The sequence below is a fragment of the Netta rufina genome (genome assembly GCF_964035555.1).
Source record: "Netta rufina genome assembly, chromosome: 7".
NCBI lineage: Eukaryota > Metazoa > Chordata > Aves > Anseriformes > Anatidae > Netta > Netta rufina.
This window is the reverse complement of record NC_140130.1, coordinates 19237799-19257109: the sequence shown is the minus strand read 5'-3', so window position 1 is coordinate 19257109 and position 19311 is coordinate 19237799. Positions and strand designations below refer to the sequence as shown.

General features: G+C 40.0%; 1 protein-coding gene across 1 annotated transcript in view; it reads left to right on the top strand.

Moving 5' to 3' along the window:
• VSTM4 (V-set and transmembrane domain containing 4) overlaps nucleotides 1-18738 on the top strand; it is a gene marked incomplete at both ends in the record, with an annotated part of 33767 nt that extends 15029 nt beyond the window's left edge. The window contains 4 exons of the mRNA XM_084290238.1: nucleotides 1662-1695; nucleotides 7133-7239; nucleotides 8064-8125; nucleotides 18613-18738. Of these exons, the coding sequence (XP_084146364.1) occupies nucleotides 1662-1695; nucleotides 7133-7239; nucleotides 8064-8125; nucleotides 18613-18738 (329 nt within the window). The remainder of the gene's footprint in view (nucleotides 1-1661; nucleotides 1696-7132; nucleotides 7240-8063; nucleotides 8126-18612) is intronic.
• Between the last annotated feature and the right edge of the window lie 573 nt (nucleotides 18739-19311).

Sequence of the window (19311 nt, the reverse complement as noted above, 5' to 3'; positions counted from 1 at the left end):
CTGGCAGCATTAAACTTATGGTTTCAATGGAAATATAACAGAATAAAGCTTAATAGATGGCACTCGGTATTCAACAGATTTTATCTATCTATAGGCCTTTTGCCCAGGGCCACCTGATCAGAGCATTCTCCCAAAGCAACATTAATCAGCTCAGCATTCAGTTAAGCAGCAGGGAATTAAAGCAGCAGTGCTCTCTCCTTCAGACTGTTAGAATAAAGCACTTCTCCTCAAAAAGTGTTATCTTACCTTCTTTCCATCTGTGGTACTCTGTACCTCCATCCTGGGCTGGAGTGGGCAGATCCTAGTGTTCAGATGAAAGGAACCTTCAGCAAAATCCTGAAGCCAGTCATTGAGGAAGGGAGCAGGGCACAACACAGCAATCTCCAAGAGCTTCACCCCGAGCCTTCAGGCCAGCTCCAGGCACAGCCTTCTGCCACCTTCAGCGTGGTGATTGCCACATCGTCTTCCTCAGAGGCCCTCCGAGAGATACCTGACTCTCCTGTTTCCCTGAGGGGAACAGAAACCAAAGAGAACCAAAACCATCTCCATACCTCACCCACTGGGTAAATCTCCATTAGAAAAATTACCATTTCCAGTCACCCCACCCATGGGTTCTTCATGAACACACCTGAAGAAAATCATGGAGACACCAACAGCTCTGTCCACTCTCCCACCATCCCCTCTCCAGCTTCCTCAGCCCTAACACCTTATGTATTTAAGTCCAAAATACAGCCTGTGAGGAGCTATTCAGCTTTCTTATAATGGATACTTTAGGTAAGATCAAATGTGAAAGTTTTCCTGCACAGAGGGGCATAATTCTGTAAGTGCCCCATTGTCTGGTTTTCAAAGCCTTTTAAAGAATGGAGAAAATTAAGATGCAGGGAGTTACCTATGTTACATTACACTTCACACCACGACCCGGGGCTGCTCCCTCTTTTCTTTTAGAGAAATAAATTGGCTCTAGTTTAACTAGAAGAACCAAAGCCTCTCCTCCTGCCTGCATCTCTCCATGTGGCACAGCTTGGGCAGAGCCAAGCCACAGAAGAGCATCTTAATAACCCTGGCTCCTGAAAGGCTGCAGGAGGGAAGCTGCCCTTGCTCAGGCTACTGATTCACAGCATTATGAAGCGGGAGGACTTACACATCTCACACTTGTGCAGTCAGAGATGGCACTGGCCAGACTGGACTTCCAGTCTGATCCCAGGAGGCAACCCCTAAATGCCTGAGGCTTCAGGCTAGCCTACATTAGGAACAGCAGCAGCTCCTGTAGCTGCATGGTTTATTTCAGGCTTCTGGAAATAAACAGAGGCACCACAAGGGAAATAAAAGTCCTCAAAGTAAAATTACTGGCCTGCTGTGCCTCTCCTTAGCAAGATGTCTCTTGTCTGGGCTGACCAGGGCTGACCACTGGAATGTGAGCTGCCCAGCACTTCCACAGCAGATTTTTGCTGTTTGATGCATTTCCCTCTCCCAAGTGTAGCTGTCTTTGAACTTGACTACATTTTAATTCACAAAATATGGTGATCATTAGCTGCTCTCCCAGTGTGACAACCTGGCTCCTCCACAGTCCCAGGAGCGTAGGTCTACCTGCAGTGTCCATTTGTAATCCATAAACTGTACCAGTGTGAAGCCACATTTTCTTTCTTTCTTTTCTTTAACAGTGAAGCATTACCTGGTGAAATGCCCCCAGAACAGGTAGGAGATTACAATTCTCTTTACTATAACCCAAGGCACCAGTTCTGTTTTGGTTTTGCTGTGTATGCTGAAGATGAGTAATGTTTTCCAAAATGCCTGCATGAAGATAAAGAGTCCCAGGTCTGTGACTCATGGATGTGCTTGAAAGCCAACATCTGCCATGCATGACAGGGGAGATCCACCTGTGCTCTCTCGCTGTAGGTGCTGCTTCAGTGACAAGCCTTTTCTTGAGGCTCTGAATTGCTTTCTGGAGAATCCTGTTGGGTTTCCCAACACCTGTTACAGCTGGTAATGACATAAGCCATCCAACTACATAAAGCACACAATGTTACCCAATAATTCCTGCACCCAGAACCAGGAGTGAGGCTCAGAAGCATGTTTTTTTGGCCCACAGTCTAATCCTAGCTGAAGACTCCGAGTGATGGGAAAAACGCTACTTCTGCTGCAGTCATTAATCACTGTCCCTTTACATACCACTGACTGCCAGAAGTTTTTGATTGTGTGGTAGTATAAAGCTGATTTCCAGTGTATGAGCTTCTTGAGATATAAACTGTGCTGGAATGGCAGTAAAGGAAAGATGACAAAAGTACTTTACAAACAAAAAAGATTAAAGAGGGATGCCTCATAATGCAAAAGAACATCTGTTTCCCAGTTTTCAGTGACATAAAACATGTTTCTGGCCTTGTAGTTTAAATCCAGTATCGCTTGGTATCACAGATACTATTTCTCATAGTATCTTTTTAGCACCAATTCAGTGCCAAGTATAGCATGTCCTAGATCCTAAACTAGTGTATTTTTTGGTGCATTTTCATGGGATAATCACTGTATTCATTCTAACCCACACTCGGATATAAGCGAAGTCAAAATAAAGCTACAGAGAGTTCAGGCGAGGTCAGTACAAACTGAAACTTTCATGTTATTCTTGAAAGATCTTTGTTTTGTGACCCTGACCAGCCATTGCACCACAACAAAAATTTACAGAGACAGCTCAGCAGTTTTCATTTTTCCCTGAATGTTTTTTCTTTTTCCTTCTTTATTAGCTACTAGGACAAACTTAGAACTAAGGAAAAAAAAAAGTGGGGGAGGAAATCAAAGGAAATCAAGATTGTTAGAGAACACAAAGATAGGGGAAAAATGAGACATTGAAAAGATGAGAGTCAAAACTGGTGAGAAAATTGAACATGGCAGTCAGATAAAAAGACTCATTATACTATACAGAATGTGCCTGTCTGGGCATATGTGATATGGTAGTGATACCACTGAAAATTCTAAACTTGGGAGCTGAATATCAGGGAGGAAACAAGCCAACATGATTTCTTCACTTTAAAATGGAATCTTAGGAAGTGAAAGAAGTGCATGACTCTATATGGATAAAAATTGTGGCTTAATGTATTTTAGTCTGGTAAGGTATGCTAGTGAAAACCCTGATCCTACAAATGCATGTCCGAAGTGCACTGACTTCAAGGCTTTAAAATAAGTACCTATGAATGTGTTACCAGTATTATGCTTTCTGCTGTGTTTCACAATTACTACCTTTTATTTTCTACCCTCTACTCAAAACACAAACTATTAATTCCTTTGAACTCATTAGGACTATCTCTATACTTGAAGTTAAGCAGAATTGATATTAAACATGCTATGATCCACATCTGATGCAAAACATTTGTTTCCATTCTTGTGCTTCAAGGCATCACAAAATCTGAATGGCAAGTAAATCTTGTATTCTGGATTATCCAGATGTGCTACTGCTAATAGGTAAACCCACTGAAAGGAAGAAGATGCAATTGCATAAGCTGGCACTGGGCACTGGTCACTTCTAGCTGAATGCCAGCAGTGTGGCAGCAGTGCTATGGTCACACAATGACAGAATTTAGAAGCTTGGAGACAATTTGAAGTATTAGAGGATATGAGAGGTATGTGACAGCTTCATCCACCTACACTGCAAAACCCAAGAAACCCCATCAGTGTTGCCAGATCAAACCAGAATCTAAAAGGCTGGACCAGATCTCATTTGTGCACTTGGCACAAAGGCTGCATTTCAAACTATCTTCCTTTACCTGCCCCTAACAAGTATTTGTTAGCTTGTCTTGGAACTTAATTCAAAATGTTCAGGCCCCAAACCCGGTGCCTAAATGCCCATTAGGTCAATGTGATGAACAAATTTGCATGAGATTCTTGCCAGTCAAAATGGCTCAGCCTTGCTTAGCTCCAACTCCCTCAGTGACATTTCAAACTGAGAGCAGAATCAAGTTTCCAAATTATGTTAATAGTCTGGTGTCTGGGAACCGTCAGCACTCCCACTGCAGTAATACCTAAGCATCTTAAAATATTTCATGTCTTGACATCATAATGATGTTTTTACTTAATTGGAAACTGAAGCACAAATTACTAAGTGATTTGCCCCGGGTCTCACAAAATGGCCTTGGTAGAAAAGAAAATGCCTGAGTAAAACAACATGAAACAAATGTTTGGGTTTTGGTTCACTGCTTGACCAACAACAAATAAAGGGGAAAATGAGTTAACCAAAACCTGTTTCTAAAAATAAATAACTAAATAAAAAGTACAGCCATTATGGGTTTTCCAAACCACTTAATTTTCTTTTCTGTGGGTTTCTTTCCTTTAAATATCTTCTTTTTTATTATCTGCCTTATTATTAGATCGTTTTGTCAGTTTTCAGATCCAGAAACCCACGGGAGATGTAGCTTTGAAAACAGGACTTTTTTTTTCTTTTTCCTGTCTTTTATTTGTTTGTTTTGGCCTGAACACTCCAGTCCTTTGGTGACTGCTTTTCTGGAGACAAATAATTTGAGGTGAAAAAAGCACTCACTTCACAAAGCTGCCTGTCCCAATGACTTGGTCCCACACCACCACTCTAATGGTGTAGGAACAAGTTCTGCCAGACTGAACCAGAACCAGGCATCCAGCTCACCCCAGGTACCTTCTTACACAGCACCCCATTTGGAAAATACCAACACAGCTCCCAAGCGACTTGCACTTTTGTCACCTCAACCCACAGATCCTTGACAAGAGGGAATAGCTGACCTAGACTACCACAGGAAGAGTCCCACATCATTGACTCTGGTAAGGATAGTAATGCCCAAATTGTAGCACTTTGCCCGCTCTTGGGACTGTATGCTCCTGAAAGAGCAGCCACTACCTCCAGGGAAAATTGCCTTGGTTGACAGACACCTTACACAGGCTTCCTTTTCCCCAAACTCTTGTCTTTTTCTCGCTCTCTCAAAACTCATCAGATCCTTCAAGAAAGGCACAACGTGACACTGTTAGAATAGGAGCCAGGAGGCTGGAGGAGGAGCTGCAGATAAAAACGTAACTTTCTTCCTCAACCCAGAACAAGACAAGCTCACAAAGAGACAGTGTTTCAGAGCCAAGGAGTCATTTCTGAGCCTCCTTGTTTGGTTTGAGGAGCTCAGTTCAGAGACAGCAAGTACAGTTATTTTATCTCCCAGAATCAGTTAACCCTGTATGGGTCTGGCACTTGAAAGAAAAGCATAAGCCACAAATACAGTGTTCTGTAGCTTCACTTTTTCAGTGGCAAAGCAGTACAAAAAAAAAAAAATTCAATGAACTAACACTAAGCCTTTTCATATTTTGTACCTAAGTAACAATATCAGAACAATAATATCTTTAAGCTACATATCTGTCTTAATGACCAAAAACATTAAAAAAAAATCACCTCCCTTCCCTTTTCTCTGTCCTTTGCAGTTTGCTGTGTTTGAGTGATGGAGCTAGACAGGACAGTTTCATTTCCTGGTAGTTTTAAATGATTTAACATTATGATTTTAATATAGAAACAAATGGTTGTTGTGGGAGAGTTTCACAATTGTGCAGGCACACTTTAAAATCACTTTAATGCAACCCTCAGTTTACATAATTGATGTGATTTATTTATAAATCATGAAAATATTTTACCTCTTAAACACTTTTTTAAAAGTTTGGCTGCAAACCTATGTCTTCAGCTGAATACAAGGAACAGAATTTAGCATAATCAGCAAAACAGAGGTTTTTTTTAATCTACTCAAGTGTAAATTCAGAGTGATTTCACCAATGCTAGTGGCATTTGTTTGGATTTACAGCTGTGTAAAATGATAATGGCTCCTATTTTGCAATTCTTGTGTAGGCAATAGCTGAGACATCTTAACTTTCATTGAGACTTTGGCTCAATTTGAATATTTAATTCTATTAATAAAAAGAGAATGCTTCTTTATACAAAAGAACCTAGAGAGGAACAGCATCTTGGGACAAATGATTTAAAATTCAGAGAATTCAATGTCACCAGTGTTATTACCACAGAGCCCCCAGCTGGGTCCCACTACATGGTGCAGCTCCCCAGAATGATCCCCACAGCCACTCTGAGCCCTTCTCAGGGCCAGCCCATGTCAGGTGCACCCAACAACTACTGCTTGGTACTCCCCCCACATCATTTAACTGACCCCTATATGCTCTCCTCCCACCTCAGCTGTAAGATAAGATTCCTTTTGCTCCCAGTTAAGCCAATATATTTTTACTTCACGTTAGTTGCAAGCAAGGAGCACCTGCACAGTCAGCATAGCTGACTTGATGACAAGATCAAGTCTCTGCAACCTGACTGCATATCCGAGCCCCTAAATGTTCAGGGCAGGTTATACTGCTTCAGACTTGGGACATGCTAAGGGTAAAACAAAATGAATCAAAGCATAACAAAACAGTTGCTACAGGATGATGAGCTATAATAAGTCCAGATACAGAAGCCCTCTTTTAGGACCCTGTTTATAATAAACTGTTGTACTCTTCCCTCACATCTACCACTGCTTTCTCAGCATGGATGTACTGGAACATGCAAATTGCTGGAGTTACGAGATTGTAGCACATGTTACACACTGCACCCCCTGTAAAAAGCTGCCTTTTTCAGATATAGCTTTGTCAGCCATCTGAAGGACCAGCTACCTCAAGGTATGCTGCACACTCTCCTGTCCTGCTGACCACTCAGCCAGGATTAGCCCCTAAGATTTTGTTTTGCCATGGGCTGCCTGTGTGATCTTTTTCCAGCCCACCCATGGCCCTGGTCCTAGCCAACAAAAAGGTACAAGCACAGACTGGGGACAGCAGCAGGATCATGCATGTTTTTAAGAAATAGCTGCAATGAAATGAGTCCTGTGTAAACCCGGCTTTAAGGTCACTTCACTTTTTCTGTGTCAGGAAAGATCAGGCTCCTGAGTTTCTCAGCTAGGCTGCGTGATTGAAGAAATGCAGGACCCTGAGCATTTTCAGCCCCCTGTAACAGGTTTTTTAGCATAGCCCCAGGTCAAAATCCAAGTTGTTGGGCAGCGGCTCTCACAAGTGGAAGGTGATGTGTCTGCTTGCATGAACTCACTGGGACAAAGCATCTTTCCCTGCATTGCCCTCACCTGTCCCTCACACATGGGTCTCTGCGTTGCAGCTCAGGGGAGACCGTAACCAGCGTGACAAGCATGTCCCCTCTGCAGCCCAAGAAGGTAAAGAAGAAGAAAGAGAAAGTGGAGCAGCCGCCTGCCATCCCAGCAAAAGGTATGAAAACAGAGAGGCAGGGGTATTTCAAACCCCAGGCACAGCCATGGAGGGAAAGCAGTGCATGGGATATCAGGCTTTGGCACTCTGCACCCACCCCGCTTGTGGGCAATGCATCTGTGGGGGAAAACATGGCCAGTGCCTGCTGCTGGGACCAGGCCTGCATCCCCACAGCCTTAGGTATCACGTCTAAACCAGAGGCCTCAGCTCCCTGTAACAGAGAGGAAGGCAGGACCTCTGCCACAACATTCACACTCATATTGAGGATCAGAGTTAGGCAAGATGAACTCTCACTTTGGGGATAAACTGGTGAGGGAAGCCAGCACATCGCACTCTTAAAAAATGGGGGTGCACTTCATAGATCAAGCAAGACAAGCAGATAAAGATCAACCCTTTGGGGATCTCATTTTCAAAGAGGGTTTGGGGTTACCTCTGGGGTCGGTCACACAAAGACTTGGGTGTGCTTTCTGAGCACTGCCACCAGTGCTAACCCAATGGCAGAGGGGAAGGAAAGGAGCTGAAAGTTTTCCATGCATTAGATCACAAGTGACCAGTTGTTTTTGGTCTCTGGCTTCTGCACAAAACAGCGTGATTTGTATATCAGATTCTTTAATCTTACGACTTTTTCCGATTCATAAGCCCTATGCTTCATTGTAAAGCAAGTTATCTGAAATACAGTTAAGCTTTTATAAAAGTGTAACTACATGTATTTATTTACTCCTAATCTGCTATAAATCTGTCATTTATAAATTGCTAATGCACATGCTAAAAATGACAGTGAATTATAATAATATGAAATGACTCCTTAATATTTATTTCCACAGCTCCAATAGCCAATAATTTTCCTAAGCCCAAGCTCTTGAAACCTCAAAGAAAATTGATCCTGGTAAGTAATTTTCAATGACATTTTCTTCATATTCTTCTTTCTCAATATAGTTGCCGTAATGTTGCCAGAACTCCGGGTTCAGTAGCTATAAATTGGCATAAAAATTACACTTTTTTTTTTTTATAAAGTAATACTTCTTAAAGTGATAAGTTGTCTTGGCCCTTTTCATTTAGAGCATTAGGTTACAGTGGATTATGTTTTCCAGCTTTCTTGCAGTCACTGTGTCTACAAATTTAGCCTGCTCTTAAACGAAACCTGCTATTGATTCTCACATGCTGCTGGGAGCTGGTGCTTTGGAAAAAAAACATCCGTTACCGGCAGAATCACAACCACACCGTCACACTGCTTTTGAGACATTTCAAGTCAAAAACAGGGCCCTGATTCTGCCCCACAGTGGTGTAAGTCAGCAACAGCTGAAGTTGCAGGAATGAATATATGCATAGAGCTTGTATGAAAGAAAAGAAAAGAAAAACTTGGATGCAGTTTCTGTTGGATACGAGTTTTTGTTAAAAAACAAACCAAAACTCCAAGCCTGTGGGTATTTGCCAGACAGATCAGATAGATGGGCAGATGTTTCTCTGCTTTAGTAACAAAGCAGTACCTGGCCAAGACATCTGGGGTAACAGAGACTGTTTTATACCAACAAACCTCAGCTGCACTATAACGAGGCTGGCTTGCACGGCTCCCTGTGCAGTCAATAAGCAGAGGTGAGTCAGAGAGGAGCCTGACCAGATGCTCCTTGTTGCCTTTTGGGGGGATCTGCTCTCCGTTTGCTGGCAATGCAGAGCCCAGGGTGACTAACCCCCCTAACTTCAGCACCTGAGTGAAAGGCAGCTCTCTAAAGTTAGGTGGTGTGAATAACACAAATGCCTCTGTGATGGCTTCACTTTCAGATGAGGACTGGAATTGGGAACCTTCCCACCAATTGTTGGCAAATGTTCTCTGCTCTTTTAACATGGTAGAGCCCAGGGTACCTGGGAGCAGTGCCAGGTGGCTCCTGCTCAGCTTAAATCTTGCGTGACGCTGCTTCTCAGGCACACTGCCCACCTCTTCCCCCGGTCGCACAAGGGTTGTGCCTTGGTCAGCCTCCTTGTACTGGTAAGGCATCAGTAAAGGAAGAGGTAGAGTTTTAAAAGCCCATGAAAACAAAACCTGTGTTAGCCACTGTGTCCCAGCACGTGGCTATTCCAGAGATCCGCTAACCTTCAGCCCTCCTAGGACAAGCTCTCATCAGTTAAAGCACTCAGACTCTGCCTGCAGGTCAATAAAGCACATCAACACACACTGAACTTGAGGTAAATCTGTTTCCAGATGCTTTTTCTTTCTGGAATAAATCCAGGGATGGGGGCCACAAATAGCTGTTTACTCTTGCCTTCCCACCATGGGACCCCAGACAAAGTTCAAGGTCTTTGGAGCAGAGCAGCAATAAACCCTTCTCAAACCCTGAAATCTGCTTTGTTTTCCCTAGTGTGACTGAGCACCTGTGTGCTGCCAGCAGACTCAGTGTTAGTGCCTTGCTGTCGGACTCGAGGCTGGCAGCTGCTTCCATATGTGGCTCTTTTCCCTTTTACATGTTACCTCAGAGTGCTGATGAAAAGATATCGCAGCCTGCAGAAAACACACGATCTATGGATGAGAGTTAGCTTTTAGCTGAAAAATAATCCAGCAAATATTGTCCAAGGGATTTTCAAGACCCAAACTCACCTAGTGGTACTTAAAAGGCAGAAAACTAAACCCAAGGCAGTCCATAAGGCATATTCAGAAGCTGAGCAGGACACTCCCCAGAGCTGTTTCCCATTTGTGTTCCTCTTGCCTCTCTCTACAACCCAATTGTTTAAACCGTCATGTTTTACTATTCTCAGGGAAAAAAAAAATCTTTTCTCTTTTTAAATTCTCTTTTAGTGAGAAACCTAAACTAACTGAAGTTAAAAAAAAGTTTCAACAAAGATATGAAATGGTAATAATTACAGAATTCAAATTCATCAAAATGGAACATTTTGTTGGTTTCAGCACACGTCTCCTGATTTTCTTAATTCACAAAAATTCAGATTTAAAATTTTCAATCTGCTTTGGGGCAAGAAAAAATGTTATCGCCACCCTGCCAAATTTCTGCAGGGTAAGAGATTTTTTCCTTTCAACTGCAATTATTTTAGAGTTGTTGTCTGCACTAGTTTTTGTTTTCACAGATGGCACATAGTTGCTAGGTAATAGCCCTTGGAAAGCCAGACTCAAATTGCTGAGTATCTGGACTTCTTCTGCAGCTTCCCATTGCAATCGAAAGAAGATACCACACTAGGAGAATATTCTAGAAAGCCTAAGCAAACAAGCTTGAGTATAAGGGAACATTACAAAATAATTCCAGTGTTTTGGGAAAATTTTTGTAATAACCTAAATACCAGCAAAATTATTTCCAGAGGACATGTGCTTCTGGTTTCTTGAAAGATGTTTATAATAAGCTAGAGAATTTCTTTTGTTGTTAACATGCTAGAGTGGATTGCAGTATAATTTTACAAGAATACAATAACCTGGGTAAAATATGGACATAATCTCAATGAAAATTAAAAAAAAAAAAAAGTGAAAGCCTAATATCATGTTCAATTGCACAGCCTTGAGTAAAGTCTTTTAAAAACTCTGCTTATGTCATATTGCTTTTGCTTTAGCCAGAACAAGAATTCTATGCTCCCCTTGTTGCAAAAATATTCCCCATCAGTGTCATTCTCTATTAGCATCAATGAGAAATGTGTACAGATCAAAGGAAATAGAGATGCTGAAATGCAAAAAGGGATGGTTTTTATAGCATGTAAGAAGCACAGAGAGTCATTAGGAAGACGAAAATTCTAGGGGCCCACAAATCTGTCTCTCTAAGGGCTGTTCCACTACAGCCTTAAGTACTTAGCCCTTTGAATTGGTAGAGACAAATCTTATACTTCCTCAAACGAATTTTCTGGTAAGTCTTTCATTGCCTCCTAGAGATTCGTTGTCATAGTCCAAGAGTTTCAGGTGCAGAACATCTAAATGAATAGGTTTCAGTGTCTTCGTGAAGGTTTGCATCACCAAACTTTTAGAAGACCTTGCGTGGAGCTAGTGGAAAGAATTTGATTCCAAGTTAGACCAAATTCTGCAATCTTTACGTATGCAAAATTTTTGTTGACTTCATCATCTTCACATTAAACTTTAAGGGAAAGACTACCTGCACAGATAAGGCAGGATACAGGGAATCTTCTTGATTCTGCCACTGACTTATGCAGCCTCTGCCAAGTCAGATAATCATTCCACTTTGAAATCAGATAAATGCATCCCATATTATAAATGATCCCCTTGGGTCTAGTTCTTTGTGTTGTAAACGTAAGGGACACAGTATGTAGGATTTGCCTTCTGCAGCTCCTGCATTGACAAATCTCTTTACCAGAGTGTATCTGGCTTCTCCTATTACGCAGCACAGAATATGCATTGGTCCTGTGTGACTTCTGGAGCAGTGGTCTCTTTTCCAGAGACCATATTGGAGCTAATTCTGAGAAGCATCCCACTACCCACAGCTAATGCAGCACAGACAGCATTGTTTGTTTCAGCAGGGATTGGATCACTGGAGACATGATTGCTGAGATTTTCTTTTGATGATGATTATGTAAAAGCTACTTGAGAAGCAGGAAGGGCTTATGGTTATCTAAGATTGAGGGAAACTTCTAGAAGTCATTTTGGTGACAGCTCAAAGATCTGGATTCCCAGTTTTTACAGATGTATCAGAAATGGAACACTCTGACTTTTTCTTTTTTCTCTCTCTTTCTCTCTTCCCCACCCACCCCAGCTTCGAAAAATCCCATCCTTATTTGTCATTATAGGCTAAGTGCTGACAATGTGCTGAGTGCCAGCCAGTGCATGTCAGGACAGTCCCTGCACTGGAAGTGCTTACTCAGCAGAAAAGCGTGTGAAAGCCTGGGATCTGCAAGCATTCAACCAAAGCACAGCTGTCCTGCTTCTGCTGTGTCTTTGAGGCAGAAGGGTGTTGTTTTTAGCAGGAACTTGATGGGTGTTTAACACTTTTGGAACTAAGAAAGATATGATTTGGTCTCTTCTGCATGAATTCAGCAAAATTAAGCTTAGTTCACATTTAGCTCATTGTTCTACATCAGTGTATACTCCCAAATCAAGCAATGAAGAAAGGTGCTCCTAGAGCTGCCCAGAAGCTGAAGTTTCCTTCATCTGAAAAATCATTTTGACTTTTAGGTTTCAGGAGTACAAATAAGCAACCAGACCCACTGTGTATCAGAACCAGTGACTTGGAGACCCTTTGAGGAAGGGTCTGGATATGCAAGCGAATGATCTTTTTCATCTTACAATTAAGTACTACATCATTCAAGCCAGTCTTATACCTATTCACCAAGCTCGCTAGGAAAGGTTTTCTAATCAGCTTTTTGCATGACTAGTAGAATTCCTGAATAGTCTTAACATGCAGGTACCATTGGCCCTTTCCTTAAGAAAAACAAAGAAAGTGAAATACTATTCAGTAACCTCATATATTTCACTTCTGAGAACAATCAGGTCTCCTTTTCGCCTGCATGATTTTAAATTAAAAGCTATGCCACCCTCTGTTAGAAGAGTTGTTCTCTCCACAATATGTAACAATCTGTGATTTAAGTTCTCAATTTCTCAAGGCATTATTGATCTCCACAGACTTCAAATAACATTGTACATATGATATGCAAGGAAGAACTGAACTTTTTTTTTCTCGACTCCCTATGATTCTTGAATATTTTCATCCAGTCCACATAATTCTTTTCTCTGTCAGATAAATAATCATTTTTTATCAGTCTTTCATTAGGATGTGAGAAGTCCATAGGAACGTTTCTTCATGAATATCATTTACACATTCAAGTTGAAACTTAGAATACAATATATTCAAAACTTCTGAGTTATGCCTGCTTTCACATTCAGATCCTGCATTTCTATCTTCAGCCCCAAGAAGGAACATTTTGTGTAAATACAGAAAAGCTCTTGCTTGAATTGTGCCAAGAATTGTGTATTTACAAAGTCCCACAGCAGATGATTTTTGTGCAATAACACCTTTGGAGTAAAAAATGTGTCTCACTAGAAAACTAAAGTCCTTGAACCCTTCTGAAGGATAAAGAGAAATAATCCTGATTTCCAGCAATGTTGGTTTGGTTCAGAATCTAGTAGTAATTCTGCAGCTGTAAAAGGAATAAAGCATTAGCAAAGGGACTATTCTGCAAAAGCTGTTAAAACAGGCTGGACAAACTTCTGCCAGGTACATTTAATTCTGTTAATGAAGAAAGACGAACTGACTAACTCCGTATAAACACTACCAGCCATTTATGGGATTCTGTTTCTTTAAAATAAAATGATTCAATGGGACTTAGTGAATCACCTTTGTCTTTGTCCCCAACGTTGTTATCGTAACTTCTGTGGGATTTAGAAGCAAAATTTAGATGCAGTGCTGAAAGAGGGTTCACAAATTGACATAGACATTGTTTCCAGTGGTAAAGCCTCTTCTGGGTATTAAAAACCAGACATCTCAGTGGAAAGAAAATGTCCTTTTTTTTTTTTAACTGATAGTGCCACCAAAAATCATACTTCCTACTCCACGATTTTCCAATGTCATATTTCTCAGCCTTGGCACAGAGAGCACAATGGCTCTCTTGATATTCCAGAGCTCTTACTAGCCAGCAGTTGCATTTCTGAGGAATAATTCATCTTGCAGATCTAGCTTCGTTTTTTTGCAAAAGTCTGCAGAAGTCATTTTGAAGTCCCTCTCTTCCAAAGCTAGCCCCTGTTCCTTAGGCAGCACACAGTTCTCTCCCATCCGGACATTCACACAGAGAGCATCAATGGTCTGCCCCCATGCCTGAGCCCACCCCCTTGGGCCTGCAGAGTGCTGCCTGGGCACGGTCTGATTCTCTGTGCTCAGGCAGTGACACAGGGTGCTCCTGAGCTGTGCCATAGGGACAGTATCAGTGCTTTCCCTGAGGAGCTCTATACAGAGCATGAATGCAAAACACAGAGTCTCTCAAATATGAAACGGAAAAGGTCCAAACTCTGATTTGGGATTATGCAAAAGAAAGGGAGAGGAAAAATGGTAGTTGCAGCAAGCTGTTGCTAAGAGAGACCTACGTTGTGTTACTGCACAGGGCTGTGGTGTAACCTGAAGAAAAGCAATTGTGCTGGAGACTTCATCAAACAAACCTCACTACCACCTCTTGAATCCATACCTTTCCAGCATGCACCCAACAGCAGTGTGGCTAGCCCATAGGTGACAATTTCCCCTGTACTGGCACTCAGAGCAGCAAACATGCCTAATTGGCAAAGTTTGATCTAATCCATTCACCCACAAGCGCAGGACCTGGCAGTGAGGGTAGGGTTTCATTTTTAATGTTTCTGCAGGAATTCTGAGTTACTGAATTGTTAAACTCTTGTCTGGAACTTTCTTGAAACATGCCTGTTAAACCCCGAAAATTTAAAAGTGACAAGTCAATTTGGTCTATAAGCGTAATTTTCTTACTCTCATCCATAATTAAAGTCATTCTGCATCATATCCCAAACACCTCCATCACATACAATCATATAGACACTGAATTCCAAGGCAAATATCTGCAGCAGTAGTCAATTAAGTATTTAAGACTGAAGTGAATAGGCAAGCGAGCCCTTGTCTGCTTAATTTTGATGGTAAGCTAGAATCAGGGGATTATTATTTATTTTTTTAAATTAGAAACTCACATTCATTTTGTCATTTTCACAATAACTGTTGAGGTCATGGAAGAGCAAGACTACACCAAGCCATGAGTGAAAGCTGGCAGCAGTTGTTTTTCCAGACAAGTTAAAATTATGAGGTTATTATGTGCTTGTTTTATCTATAGCTATTTACAAATTTGGATAAAAGTGGTTTTAGTTAAAACTTCAAAACTTTCAGTCTGACAGTTCTCACAGTAAACATCCTTGATGCTGCCAAGAAACAACCCAGCTAAGCCAAGAAAGAGCAAAATTGACATTCCTGGTAATTATGACATAAAAATCAGAGTAAGTTTCATTTAAATCCCAACCCTTCCAGGTCTTTTCTAACACATTTATACACTGGACAAGCCCAATAAAAACAAAACTGAGTATACACACACTTAAGTTTCTTTTAGATATTCACATGATAGACTTTGCAGATTGTTTTTGAGAAAATGTTCCTATAACTGAATTATTTCACATAGTTGCCCAAGGGAAGCCCTGTGACTGGAATAAACTAAAATTAAACTGGAAGAGATCTGGAAGAAGAATCATTTTGCATTTGCCAGAAGATACACTGGAAAATGATGACTCTTTCTAAATAGTATTTCTTCAAAGGGTATGATCCCAAGACAAGATGAAAACAGATGCACATGATAAAAGTCTACATCTAGAAATGTCACTTTGGAAAATAACTCTATTTGAAGAAATCATTTCAATATAATTTAAGAACAATGATGTAATTTTTCAGGAAAGGACACTGTAGCCATAGAAATCCCAATGACCCCCTAGATGAAGAGCCGGGATGGAAAGAAAGAGGCGAACAGCCAGTCATTTGCTGTCTCTTCCTCTTCTGTCCTAGTATCAGTCCCACCTGTAAGATCAGTTATTAAAGTCACCCTGTTGTTCTAAAAAGGAGGTGGTGGCAGGATTCCAGGCTGACATTGCCAAAATGGTATCCAATCCAAATGAGAGATGAAATCATAGAATTAGTTTTCTTTCCCTGCCTGTTCAAAAAAAATTGGTTTTGGACAAACAAACAATCAAAATTAAATTAAACATATGGTTGATAAATGAAGTACAGAAAAGTGCATGAAAAAACAAGCCTGGCTACCATACGTACTTTATAGTACTGTTGGCTTCCATGCACTGTTATTACACATCCTTCGCTGAAAACTGTATACCCTTCACAATTTTGAACCTCCTGTGTGTTTCCTCATATTTTCAATCAAATTATTACATACTAGAAATATGCATAAGGGAAATTATTCTACACATTTTATGGTGTGCTGTTGCTTGTAGCAGTAATTGAAGTACCTTTTCCACTTATGAAAGTACTAATTTTATTTGGTTTTATTGCTTTTCTAGATGCAATTATTTATTTAGTGTGTTTTGGTTTTATTAAATTATGTTTACTATAGGAACATCATAAAAATGTATGAAAACAACACATCAGCCACTACTGCCCAATGACCTGTTTTGGGGAATCTAGTGTTATTTTTCATATCCAAACATAAATAGAATAAAGTAAGAATAAAGAGATAATCTACACTGGAAAACAATGCAATTTTGAGTTAACACAATAAAACACCTGGCCAATATGATTTCATAAATCTTAGTTCTAAAATTTACATGAGCTAGGCGTTGAGGTGGCTATTTTAGGACATGTGACATTTTCTAAATGGAAACATAATATGAAATGCAATTAAACAGCAAAGAGGAAAGCATATACAGATTTAGCATGCCCTGAGCAACTGATTTCTACGGAACAATGAAAATAGTTCTACTTCAAAAGGTGTACTGGGTCAGTCCTAGAAGATGTGGAGTTTTACTTTGGCAGTAATCAATAGCTTGTTTGGAAAGTTTTATCAGATATGTTTTTAAGATGCTTTTTTTGTGCATCATATCATTATGTTCAGGGGCTGAGATGACTCCCACTAAAGTCAGTAGCAAAACTCCTATTACCTTCAAATAGAGGCTAGATCTGCTATCCCACACTGAGAATAAAATCTTCAGTATTTGCTGGTTTTATTGCAATATCCAGCATCAACTTAGTTTCTGCATTTAGCTGGCATACTGGAAAAACAGGTAGATATAGCTTTGAAGTCTTAAAAGTAATCTTTAACATATCAAAAAAAGGCAAAAACAAATGCCTAGATACTTTCAGGCTATAAAGAAGAGAGATGTTAAAAAATAATTAATCAGAGCAGCTGACAGATTTTCTCTAACTTTTTTTTTTTTTTTTTTTAACTCAAAGCCAGGATAGTATGGATGTCTTTCTAAATGTGTTTTAGTTCACTCCCATTATGTGAACAAAGAAATGTGACTTTCTTTCTGTGTTGTGTATGAGATCAGGTAGCAGTCTACAGGAAGTCTTTTTACATCATAACAGCAGAAAAATCCACAAAAACAGGAAGTTTTGTGTGGTTAACAGTGGAGCATTTAGTAGCGAATGAGGACCAGAAGCTGAGATCAAATAGGACTACCCATGCAAGGTGGGGAAGACAATGTGAAGAATTCAATGCATAGATTACAGTCCTGCAGACACAGAGCCCTGCAGATGGTCTTTACTCACATGTACAATCAGCTGACTTCAGCGATACTCCTTGCAGGAGCAGCTGCACAAAGTATTTCAGGATCAGATCTACAGAGAAGAAATAAGATTAAATTCATGCTGGAAAACTGTAAGATGATCCACCCAGAGGGAAACAATCTGAAATGTAGAGAGCGAGCAACTGTCAAAGCAAAATGAAAGGATTCCAGAAAAGTGCAAAAGACAGGAAGCAGGGGAGCACGGGGACTGATTTCAGAGGATATTAGATGTTTATCTTTTTAGCCAGAAGACAATACAATAATTATTCAAGCAGATTTCAAGGAAACAGGAATCATTTATGTTAAATCAGAAAGGAATAAATAGCAGTAAATAAAACCTAAGGAAACTTGCCATTGGAAAATACTTTTTTTTTTTTTTTTTTTTTTTTCCCCCACCATAATGCTTAAATACCATATGGAAACCCTGGTTTATAAACTTTGAGTTAGTTTTCAATTTACAACTGAGAAAACCTTTCTTGGTCTTAGAAATGCAAACTTTTCTATAAGGTAGAAATTTGTGACTGCAACAGACTGCATGGCTGGTATTTTTGTATCAGCCAAAATATATATTTTTAAATAGTCCATTTTAGTCTTAAACTTGAGGACAACAGAGCCACAGCAATTTACAAAAGTGGAGAAATCCTACTGGAATGACAGTAACAACTCAAACAACTTTTTTGCCACCTTATGCAGAACATTAACACACTTTTTCTGTTAAGAAACATAGTGAGAGGTACTGTGACTGTCAGTGATTAAAGATGTAACTGGGAAGCAAATCTGGCACATATATTTCAAATTGTGGAATTTGTGAATAGCTAAAATTAAATTGGGAAATATAAGATAAAAGTGACCAAGCATGTTGCTAATATACATATTTCAAATGTGCACTATTTGAACTGTCAAATTAAAGCGATCAATGTTTAAGAAACAAGGAGAAATTGGATGTGAAGCTAAAAATCCTATCTCCTATTTCCTTAAAAAATGTTTCCTTTTAAAAAATTATTTTTATTTCATCATATCTGAACTAACTGGCGCAGAGTAAGCTTATTAACAGCAGAGTAGAACTAGCATTTGTGAGAGAAGAAACACACCCCATTCTATAGAATATTTGAAGTGACTTTTACATTTAACGATAATGACATTATAACTGTAATTTGTTGTTTGTTTCCTAGCCAAAAATTGCAGAGGAGAATTTAACATACGCTGAACTTGAACTTATGAAGCCAATTCAGGAAGCCAAAGGCATTCCCAGTACAACAGTCTACGCACAGATACTGTTTGAGGAGAACAAGCTGTAGCAGTTCATGCCTGTATAAATGTCCTTTGTCTGTGTTCTATTTAATTCTTGCTGTGCTGTTTATTTATAAAGATCATACAAATGTCCGTATTTTTTTATTGCTGTTCATGTGCTTCTATAATTCTATGAGTCTTTTATACAAAATGTAGTTGAAAGCAATCATAGAAAAAGCAGCTGGTCTACAAGTGACATCCAGAGACACCCCACCCCTGTAGTGTTTGCCCCTCCCCTTCCCCAACTAAAAGGATACTAAGTTCCACCTGGGTCATTTTCAATGCTAATCATTATTCTTTCTTTGACACTAATGCAACAAGTCCAGTTGCAAACATGGACATCTGAGCAAGCCGCGGAAATACTAGTGGCAGGATCCATGCACATTAGCCTGCTTCTCAAGATGAGGACCATTCACCAGGAAATTCAACAAACTGCTGCTGTTTATCCCATCAAAAAATAATAATTCAGTAAATCTAACACTTGTTTTTCCACAGTAAAAGGAAAGCTAGAATTACATTTTCTGCCTTCTACCCTCCCCCCCCAAAAAAAAAAAAAAAAAAAAAAGGTATGGTTTCTATAT